Here is a 12,331-nt window from a genome sequence, read left to right as displayed (position 1 = left end):
ATTGGCTCTTGCTGAAGCTCAAATGTGATGCGTAACACGAGAATGAACCTCATTGGCTCTTGCAGAAGCTCAAACGTGATGCGTAACACGAGAATGAACCTCATTGGTTCTTGCAGAAGCTCAAACGTGATGCGTAACAAGAGACTGAACTTCATTGGCTCTTGCAGAAGCTCAAACGTGATGCGTAACACGAGAATGAACCTCATTGGCTCTTGCAGAAGCTCAAACGTGATGCGTAACACGAGAATGAACCTCATTGGTTCTTGCAGAAGCTCAAACGTGATGCGTAACAAGAGACTGAACTTCATTGGCTCTTGCAGAAGCTCAAACCTGATGCGTAACACGAGAATGAACCTCATTGGCTCTTGCTGAAGCTCAAACGTGATGTGTAACACGAGAATGAACCTCATTGGCTCTTGCAGAAGCTCAAACGTGATGTGTAACACGAGAATGAACCTCATTGGTTCTTGCTGAAGCTCAAACGTGATGCGTAACACGAGAATGAACCTCATTGGCTCTTGCAGAAGCTCAAACGTGATGCGTAACACGAGAATGAACCTCATTGGCTCTTGCAGAAGCTCAAACGTGATGTGTAACACGAGAATGAACCTCATTGGCTCTTGCAGAAGCTCAAACGTGATGTGTAACACGAGAATGAACCTCATTGGTTCTTGCTGAAGCTCAAACGTGATGCGTAACACGAGAATGAACCTCATTGGCTCTTGCAGAAGCTCAAGCGTGATGCGTAACACGAGAATGAACCTCATTGGCTCTTGCAGAAGCTCAAGCGTGATGCGTAACACGAGAATGAACCTCATTGGCTCTTGCAGAAGCTCAAACGTGATGTGTAACACGAGAATGAACCTCATTGGCTCTTGCAGAAGCTCAAACGTGATGTGTAACACGAGAATGAACCTCATTGGTTCTTGCTGAAGCTCAAACGTGATGCGTAACACGAGAATGAACCTCATTGGCTCTTGCAGAAGCTCAAACGTGATGCGTAACACGAGAATGAACCTCATTGGCTCTTGCAGAAGCTCAAGCGTGATGCGTAACACGAGAATGAACCTCATTGGCTCTTGCAGAAGCTCAAACGTGATGCGTAACACGAGAATGAACCTCATTGGCTCTTGCTGAAGCTCAAACGTGATGCGTAACACGAGAATGATCCTCATTGGTTCTTGCAGAAGCTCAAACGTGATGCGTAACACGAGAATGATCCTCATTGGTTCTTGCAGAAGCTCAAACGTGATGCGTAACACGAGAATGAGCCTCATTGGTTCTTGCTGAAGCTCAAACGTGATGCGTAACACGAGAATGAACCTCATTGGCTCTTGCAGAAGCTCAAACGTGATGCGTAACACGAGAATGAACCTCATTGGCTCTTGCTGAAGCTCAAACGTGATGCGTAACACGAGAATGATCCTCATTGGTTCTTGCAGAAGCTCAAACGTGATGCGTAACACGAGAATGATCCTCATTGGTTCTTGCAGAAGCTCAAACGTGATGCGTAACACGAGAATGAGCCTCATTGGTTCTTGCAGAAGCTCAAGCGTGATGCGTAACACGAGAATGAACCTCATTGGCTCTTGCAGAAGCTCAAACGTGATGCGTAACACGAGAATGAACCTCATTGGCTCTTGCTGAAGCTCAAACGTGATGCGTAACACGAGAATGATCCTCATTGGTTCTTGCAGAAGCTCAAACGTGATGCGTAACACGAGAATGATCCTCATTGGTTCTTGCAGAAGCTCAAACGTGATGCGTAACACGAGAATGAGCCTCATTGGTTCTTGCAGAAGCTCAAACGTGATGCGTAACACGAGAATGAGCCTCATTGGTTCTCCTCATTGGGACTAAAATTCATATGAATTAGTTTTACAATCTCTTTATAAACATTTCTGAAGCGTCAAAGTAGTAGTTGCGTAGACTGTCATTGGAGGGACAGAAATCTCTCAGATTTCATTAAAAATATCTTAATTTGTGTTCTGAAAATGAACGAAAGTCTTACGGGTTCGGAACGACATGAGGGAGAGTAATTAATTACAGATAGTTTGTGGGAACTATCCCGTTTAGATTGTAATAGTTAGCAGTGTTTACAAAGTGAAGTATCTAGACTCGTTTCACTTGAGAAACCACACTAGTCAATCATCCAGAACACCCTGATAACCAAATAGCAATTTTGCACGAGCCCCACTCACATTTTCTTCAGAAAATCAAAAGATATAATCATCATGAGCTTTATTTATTTATGTCTATATGTGCTCATTTAGACAGGCATGTACAAACCAGCAGCTTTTACAGCAGTGGATCGGATTATGGGCGTCTGCAGATAGAGATAATTAATAAATATCCGGCTAAATGGAACCTAATTGCAACAGTCACACACACAGTCTTATTCACCCATAAATAAAGTGAATGTGCAGCCTACATACCATCTGCTCCAGTCTACATTATTCGGAGAGCATGTGGACGAGGCGAAACATTTAACCTTCAATGTGTTCACTCAAACACCATATGCTCAAGCGCCAATTTACAGTCTGAAATATCCAGAAATCTTTACGTTCTCATCAGCCGAGTCGATTTTCTACAGTTCAACAGCCCTTGAAGGAAAAGTCTAGCAAAAAAGACTTTCTTTTGTGCCTCACTGCCGTCATCTCCCGTATGTGTATGCATGAACACACACACACACACCGTTCTCAACAATATCATATCAGTCTGGTCGCACAAAGCAGGACAGAGGAGTCGCATTACTGTAACACAACACCTGGACTAACCGTTAGGATTGGGAATCCAGAACCGGATCATTTCAAGAAGATACTGTATTAAGTATTTTACTTCTGGTTTTCTTTTGTAACACGCTGATGCAAACAAAATACCACACTAAGACATGCAATATAACTATCAGAGGCGAGTAGCATGTTATTTTCTGCCAGCCCTACATGTGAATCGACTCAATGTTTTAATTAAGAAGTAATTTTTCATGCTATGAAAAATATGCTGCTTTGCAGACATTTCTCCACAATTGCATATACAATTTATTTCTGATTTTGTTTATTGTTCTTATTCTTATAGGTAATACCTGTACTATTGAAATAAAAAAAATATTGATTTATTTTTATTTTCAAACGTGCACAATAATACCAAAAACTTGCATTAAGAAAGAACACAGTAAGATTAAAAAAAAAAAAAAAAAAAAATATATATATATATATATATTCAGCAAGGATGCATTGAATTGATCATAAGTGACAGTAAAAACATTTATATTGTTATTTCTACTATTTCAAGAAAATTCAGTTCTTTTGAACTTGGTATTTACTATTGTTTTCAACACTGATAATAATCATAAATGTTTCTTGAGCAGCAAATCATCATATTACAATGATTTCTGAAGGATCATGTGACACTGAAGACTGAAAATTCAGCTTTGATCACAGGAATAAATGACACTTTACTATATATTCACATAGAAAACAGCTATTTTGAATCATAATAATATATCACAATTTTGACTGTATTTTTGGATTAAATAAATGCAGCTTTGGTGAGCAGAAGAGACTTCTATCAAAAGCATTAAGAAATCTGACCGAAGGTTTTTCGGTCTCGTGTTTTTGATTGACAGCTTGTGTTTGCTCAACTTTGGTGTGGCATAATTTTTCATTAAACATAAGACTGTTCAGTGAGGCGTGGATTATAATGAGTCAACAGGAAAGATCAATAAATGAAAACAGTCAGGTGTCCTGTATATGTTCGTGCTGTGTCTTTGTCAATATCAAAAAATACTGATATGATTCATTTAACAACTATAAATAGTAAGATGTTCTGATCATCGTGAAAAAGGGAATGACACAGTCTCGCTCTGTCATTGCACTTCATTTGAGCATTATGTGAATTCTGGGAAATCTCAGGTCATTATTACTGCACACTGGACTGGAAGAGAAACGCTACGTGAATGTTAGAGACAGAACAAGAATCAGACTAATGATGAACACACAGGTCAGAGCGGCAGACATGGAGACCAAGCTGCTTCGTGATCTCCAGCTGAAATATATACATGATGTGTTTGTGTGTGTCTTACGGCCCAGCGCTCAGGGATTAGAAATTGGGTTTATAAAGGATCATTAATTGCTGATCAAATCAAAAACTAGTGAGCTGACTACCTAGAGAGTATTTTAAAGGATTCGTTCACTTTTTAAAACAATTTGCTGATAATTTACTCACCCCGATGTCATCCAAGATATCCATGTCTTTCTTTCTTCAGTCGAAAAGAAATTAAGGTTTTTGAGGAAAACATTCCAGGATGGACTTCAATGGCAACCAACTATTCCAATGTTCACAGAAGGTTCAAATGTCCGTCTCAATGCAGCTTCAAAGTCTCGACACGATCCCAGTCGAGAAATAAGTGTCGTATCCAGCGAAACGATCGGTCATTTTCTAAAATAATAAAATATATGTATACTTTTTAACCACAAAAAGTTGGAGGAGAAAATGAGATAAAAATTTTCGCCCTTCCCGACCTTTTTGAACCAGAGAACACAGACAAATGACTTAGATAGATGACGTGACGCGCGACCTTTCCAACGTGATGACATAATGCGTGGCGCATCTCAGAGATGGTACAAGACGAGCATTTGTGGTTAAAAAGTATATATGTATATATTTATTTTTAGAAAATTACTGATTGTTTCACTAGATCAGACTCTTATTTCTCGACTGGGATCGTGTCGAGACTTTGAAGCTGCATTGAGACGGACATTTGAACCTTCTTTGAACATTGATATAGTTGGTTGTCATTGAAGTCCATTATATGGAGAAAAATCCTGGAATGTTTTCCTCAAAAACCTTAATTTCTTTTCGACTGAAGAAAGAAAGACATGGATATCTTGGATGACATCGGGGTGAGTAAATTATCAGCAAAATGTTTTTTGAAAGTGAACTAATCCTTTAAGGCAGTGTTGTTTTAGGATCACTGATATACTATTATAGTTTTGGTTTTGAATTCGAGAAGGTAAGTAACAACATTATGCTTCTTAGACGAAGTCAGGATAAAAAATTCACTGATGCGCTCAGCAGACTTCGACGCTTTACAGTTTTATCTGCCATCTCAACAACATTTCAGGTCAAGTCAGCAGTCTGACAATACAAATGTCACTTTAGCAATGTCGTCTCAGACACAAGCACTGTTTAACAGCAGAGGATCGCATAAAGCCTCGGTTATCATGTATTCAATTGATCAAAAGTGACGTTTATAATGTTACAAAACATTATATTTCAAATAAATGCTGTTCTTTTGAACTTTCTATTCATCAAAGAAACCTGCAAAATAAAATGTACAGTATTAATCATAAATCATCATATTAGAATGATTTCTGAAGGATCATGTGACACTGAAGACTGGAGTAATGATGCTGAAAATTCAGCTTTGATCACAGGAATAAAACCTATTTTAAATCATAATTATATATCACAATTTCTGATGTATTTATGATCAAATAAATGCAGCCTTGGTGAGCATAAGAGACTTCTATTGCATATAATTTATATATGCACTATATCTAGTACATATAATTTATATATGCAGATTCAAAACTATCTTCAGATAACGCAGTCTAAAGTTGTTCACTAGTTCATTTAATTTGTTTAGCGTTCTGTGCTGAAAATGATGGTGATATTAATGACATTTGAAAGTTGAAGTTTTCTCATGAAATGATCACAGAGGCTTCATGAAATCCTTCGAAAATGAAGTTTCGTGTTGTTTTGCACACGGAAAATGTTGATCTTTTCCTTCTGATCTTAATCTGAAAGAGCGACTAATGGCTAAAGTGTTGTGTGGGGTATTAAGAAAAATAGAACAAAATGAATAAACAAAGCACACAAGATATAAGCAGTTATGCTTTAAACACTTTCACTATATACACACATGATATCAAGCATGATATCAAAGGACTTCACTCACGGCACACATGAAGGATATCAGAGGACTTGGCAACACCAGCGACTTGAATAAACACTCGGACACATTTGTTAACAGTTCTGTGTCAGAGAAATATTCCAAACAGACCGATGGGCTGAGTCTCATGAAAGCACACATAATTCAGCCCTAAAATTAAAAGAAAGAAGCAAGAAATCACATTTTGCATAACGCAAATAAAGCCTACATTTAGAGTTTTTGCATTGTAATATTATTCTCATGATAACTGAACACAATTTCCCCCAAACGACCATTATTGTAATGCATCCAGATGCTTTGCTTTTGAATTCTCATGATGCTCAGAAATGAAAAATTATTTAAATCAGCATAAATTGCATTTTTGCAAAATGCATTTTTTCCCCTTAAAATGTAAAAGCATTATAATAAATACTACCACAATGCATGTGACCGGTGGACCACAGGGGAAAAACAATGCCGAATGCAAATAATAAAATGCAACTAATATTGCATTACAGTAATGAGAGTTTGAGGGTAAATGTCCTTAATTGCCATGAAAATAATGTCATGCAATGCAATGCAAAAAAAATCCTAATGATCCTTAAATTGTCTTTATTGTCTTTATGCAAAACATAAATGGCGTGGAGAAATATGACCTGGACATGTTCTGGCGGGTTTAATGAGATTCAGCCAGTGATCAGACACTTTGTGAGAGAATGTGAGTTTTGCTGTGGCATCAAATCCGGCCGTCCAGCGATCTCTCTCGCCTTTTGTTTTCTGACAGACTCTCTGCTTGCTCAGCAATCGACTATAGAAATATTTTGGCAGGCTCGTGCTTTGTTTTCATTTCACAAAAGATGTGTGGTGGTTGCGGGGCGAGGGGGCAGGGCGAACGGGCCATCGCACTCTCTCTCTCTCTCTCTCTCTCTCTCTCTCTCTCTCTCTCTCTCTCTCTCTCGCTCTTTTCAATCTAAACAGCAGGAGGAAGTTGTAAATCATAGTAATGTACTCAGCCGTAATTCGGACCAGCAGGGAGAGCAGCACATACACACACACACACACACACAAGCACACGCACACACACACACACACACACACATGCAATTCTCCTCCATACGGCTGGAGTTTACAGTCGACACAAAGCCGCTTTAATCAGAGCAAACGAGCCAATGACACCAGATCCCCAAATCACAGTCAGTCACAGTACAGCGCAAACTCAATCACAGATACACATGAAACACAGACCTCACTTATCATTCACTGGGATCTTGATCTTTTCACTATATATTCATATGCATATTCTATTTTAGAGTTGGCCAATCAGAACAGAGGCCTTTTGCATATAAAGGCACAGGCATGTTGTGTAGTCTTTAACTCCATGCACAGCATGATGCATGATGTCAATTACCACAGAAAATAATTACAGTACAGTGATGCACTTAGAAAGTCTATGGAGCAAGACAAAGATTTAAAAGCAGAAACCTGAATCTAGTTTTTGATAAGAGCTTGCATTAATTATTCAGTTCATAAAATGCGCTGAAATCTGTGCACTGAAGTTCACCTGAAGTTTCAAATCATCCCTTTAGGAGTATGACTTCTGTTCTAGACACATTTAGTTCTGCATTTTTTTATAGTAAAACTATAAAACTGTAAAGTGGATAGTTACATTACAGTGTCCTTGCACATATCATGAATCGTTGACTAACATAGTCAAACTATAAAAAAATATAAAGTATATAGTAGAGCTGCATGATTCTGGATATATTTAGAATTAATTTTTTTTTTTTTTTTTCAAACACGATTCTGAACAGACAACTCAACAAAATAACGTAATTTACTCTGACAAATTTTAATTGCTGCAGTCTAATGAATCTGAATAAATTATGTTTTAAAAAACGGCATGAATTAATGATTCAATAACTTGCTCATAAATACTTCACTTGTTTTATTACTGGATGAATCAGCATTTTTAAACAAATCTCTTTAATAAATGATTCAATGACTCGCTCATAAAGACTTCACTCATTTTATTACTGGATGAATCAGCGTTTTTAAACGAATCTCTTTAATGAAGCTCTAATAAATAGTACAATACTATATAAATGATACCAAAATAATAATCAGCAGGGCAAATAAAACGTGTGAAAGACTCAAAGATAGTTAAACTAGTCGTTCTGTAAACATCTACAGTTCTCTAGTTAGTTTTGCTCTGATTCTTGGCCCTGACAGTTCAGTTTTGGATCAGTATACATGTAAACTGTGTTCACGAAGCCCTCGTCACCCTCAGTAACAGAATCCCTCTTCTGACGTCTCAGATCAGCAGCCAAATGCTCCTCTGGAAGAGTTTTCTCAGTCTTTCTCTAATCACAGGCTTGCTTGGCAACCAAAGCTCCGGGAAGCAATCAATAAAACCTTGTTACTCTAATTGTGAGATTATAATCTCGACCGCGACGTCTTCTGCATACTCAAACGGCGAGTCCATTAGAGACATTTCCCAGCTACTTTCTTCAGCCAAGAATGCAAATGCAAAGACTAACATTTACGCTGCGCTATCACATTGAGATGAACTTCAGCTGATAAAGGATGAGTAAATTGACACAGTGCTGGAGGACGGCTTAGCATGCTAATCAGAAGCAGCGCTTTCAAACTGAGATCACGTTTAAAGGGATAGTTCACCCAAAAATGGGAATTCTGTCGTTATTTACTCACCCTCAAGTCAGTCTGAACCAGTGTGCTGTTATTTATTTCATACAAATTGTGCACTATATTTATAAATGTCAGGAAGATATATATAAAAAATTTTAAGAAGTCTATTATGCTCACTTTCAGTCAGATTTAAAACTTTCAGTCAGATGTATTAATGCTTTTGATAGAAGTCTCTTCTACTCACCAAAGCTGCATTTATTTAATCAAAAAATACAGTAAAAATTGTGATATATTATTATGATTCAAAATAACTGTTTTCTATGTGAATATACAGTAAAGTTTAATTTATATCCTGTGATCAAAGCTGAATTTTCAGCATCATTACTCCAGTCTTCAGTGTCACATGATCCTTCAGAAATCACTCTAATATGATGATTTGATGCTCGAGAAACATTTTCAGGATTCTTTGATGAATAGAATGTTCAGAATGTATTTGAAATAGAATCTTTTGTAACATTATAAATGTCTTTACTGTCACTTTTGATCTATTTAATACGACATGAGCGTAAATAAAAAGAGAGAGAGGTTTAATTTTCGGGTGAAATATTCCTACTCTCACATGTAAATTCAGCAGAAGACGTCACGCAGAACAGAAGAAGCATTGATGTTTTCTCTTTGTAATCAATTCTCTCGCTGTATCTGTCTGTCTCTCTCATTCTCAGCTTCATTCAGCTCTCTCCTGTCTCTCTCTCTCTCGTTTTTTTCGCTCTTGTTGAGCCACTATCGATCGGTCGAGTTGGCTGGAGGTCAACCCTCGGCGGACTACACACTCTTTTGTTGGCGGCGGTTACCGTGGTGATCCTCGGTGACCCTGAACACACACAGGGCTCGTTAGGGGCCAAACGGAGACGAACTCTCCCCTACAATCAGACGGGGTCAAAGGTCGCAGGAGGACAGCTCAGTCAACGTGAATGTGAAGACTCCTGGGAAGGACACGGCGCCTGATCCGAGACCCAAACGAGTGTGTGAGTGTGTGATGGACTGGCCTTGTGTGTGGCCGTTCGAGATCAGGCCTGTTTCCATGACAGTCGTTTTCAATGGAACCTTTTTAAATGGAATCAGTTTCAAAGTAACAACGGAATAAAAGAAAAAAAAAGAGATCAAACAGCCTCTCCTGATCTTCACATGTACAGTGGGATCTGAGAGCTTTTTGCATAATTGAATACACTTTTTGTCATTATGGATTATATTGTCAGATTAATGAAAAAAACCTGATGATCATGTTCTCCAATAGCATCTTGAGCTTCAATAGAAGAAGAAAATCTGACATGATCAATATCAATATGGGTACATATTACCAATTAAAACTAAGTAAATGAATGTCGATGATCATAATAATGCAGAATCATTTATAATGTGTGGCATATATTTATACGGTTAACACTTATAAGGTCTCATTTGTTAACATTAGTTCATGCATTAAATAAACTAACATTAACTACATGAAACCTGATTGTAAAGTGTTACCATTTATACTTATAAAACCTTATATTTATATAATATTTTATATTCCACAAAACCCTACATTTCTAAATTTAAATAGTTTAAACTCATTTACTTACATTTGATTAGTCACATAAAAACATTACATAATTTACATATTTTATGTATTACATACATAAAAAATAATGCAGCCATTTAATCTTTATAATTTATAGTATGTATTTATACTTATAAGACCTTATCATATTTATATTTCTATAAACTTTTCTATATTTTTTTTCTTTTCTTAGGGACAAATTAACTTATTACTTACATTTAATTAGTCGCAAAAAAATATGACATAATTTACATAATTTATGTATTACATATTTACACTTATAAGACATAATATTTATATTTCTGTAATTTTTTTCCTAGTGATAAATGAACCCATCATTTACATTTGATTAGTCACATAGAAATAATGCAGAATCCTTTAACATTTAATATTTACAATTTACAGTACATTTTAACACTTATAAAACTTAATATAACATTTATATTATAATATAACATTTATATTTCTATAATATCCTTATTTCTAAAAATCCAAAAAAAAAATATATATATATTTCTAGGTTTAAATTAATTAATTAATTAACATTAGATTAGTTATAGAAATAATGGAGAATATTTTAATATTTATAATTTAAATAGTGTATTTTATTTAAAACCTTACAATAGTTGTATTTCTATAATATTTGTATTATATTTGTTGTATAGCCTATTTAATATATACATTTTATTTCAGAATGTTTCTTTATTTTCAGGTTTAAATGAAAAAAAATCTGCTCTCAAACTTTTGAACCCAATTGACCCTTCGCAAAGACACGTAAACTGATAATCTCTTTACTACTAGTTATAGCACGAAATAAACATAATTGAATATCAGAAGGTTATTTCCACCGCGGAAAGACGTCAATACGCACCATTTATCAAGTCCAAGTCTACGGACGTTAATCTACTAATTTTTTTGTCATTGCGTTATGATTGGTCAGATCATCTGTCAATCAAACTCCCAGCGAATGGTGAATTGCATAGACACAAATACACATAAACAAAAAGCACTAGGATGTCTGTGAATTACAGACTCTGAAATACATTACAGAAGTAAAACATGCTGTGAAACATGCCAGTTTGTTATTAAACAATTTTAATAATATATCAATTAAAAAATAAGACACAAATATTATAATAAAGACAGTGAGTGTCAAGTTGATGTGTTTTCATATGCAAGATAATTAATTCAATCTTGTCAAGCTGTTTTTTGCATAACTATTTCTCCTCCTGAGCATCACTGTTGTTTGAAGAACCAAAAATAGACAATCTATATTTATATACGTATATATTAAAAATCTCTCATGAAAATCCACGATGATTTAATTATTTAATTTATGATCAGAGATCATTCAATAACTTTTGTTTTAAAAAAAAGAAAAAAGACTCACACTTAATGACCAATGAGATGGAAATAAGAGAGAAAGTCTTCAGTTTTTTAATAAATCACTTTGTTAATAAAGCAGAAAGACGTTCTCAGCTAGTTGGGGTTGTTTGTCTGGCTTTGGTCTGCGTGTGTGTGTGTGTGTGTGTGTGTGTGTGTGTGTAACATTACAGTGTTAAAGGCAAAACTCAGTCTGAATCTGGTCAAGCGGAGAAGATCCGCAGACACATGTCAAATAAGAGTCTCAGAGTAAACAAACCAAGACAAAAGAAGAGAGTGGAGGATCAGATCCTCTTCATGTGTATCCCACAGAACTACGAATATACAGTGTGCAGAATATATTCACTATGATTTGGCCATTAATATTCCTAAAGAGCATGTCATTAGACTAGTTTCACGTTTGTTCCTGGTCTCATGAGTATATCCGGATCCTCGAGATGTTAACATCATTGGTCGAAAGCCAGACGAAAAATAAAATATACTGAACCAAAAGCCATTTCCTATGTTATTTGGTTGGAAACACTGGAAAAGATGAACATAAGGAACTAAGATTGAACAAAAAAAGCTGTAAATCCAGGCTTTCAAACACCAGGTTTGAGGGATTTGAATCTCACCTGACTCGGGGAGAGGAACTCTTGGTTGTTCTCACTCATGTACATGTTGTCACCATCAAACTGTGGGCAGATAGAGAGAAGAAGATTAAAGTTTGATTGGTCAGACAGCTGAGATAAAGGAAAATGATTTGCATATCAGACAGAACGTGGAAAAAA

The 12,331-nt window shown here is 36.2% G+C and overlaps 1 protein-coding gene across 7 annotated transcripts in view; it reads right to left on the bottom strand.

Annotated features, from left to right (window-relative positions):
* Positions 1–12,331, bottom strand: part of tox2 (TOX high mobility group box family member 2) — a 129,716-nt gene that overhangs the window by 53,742 nt on the left and 63,643 nt on the right. For all 7 annotated transcript variants that reach the window (XM_084129109.1, XM_084129110.1, XM_084129114.1 and 4 more), the window contains one exon: positions 12,176–12,235. In XM_084129109.1, coding sequence (XP_083985235.1) covers positions 12,176–12,235 — 60 coding nt within the window. The remainder of the gene's footprint in view (positions 1–12,175; positions 12,236–12,331) is intronic.

This window comes from Abramis brama, assembly GCF_963993115.1.
Source record: "Abramis brama genome assembly, chromosome: 11".
In the NCBI taxonomy this organism is placed as follows: domain Eukaryota; kingdom Metazoa; phylum Chordata; class Actinopteri; order Cypriniformes; family Leuciscidae; genus Abramis; species Abramis brama.
Note: the sequence above shows the minus strand (reverse complement) of the source record. Positions and strands in the feature narration are given on the sequence as shown.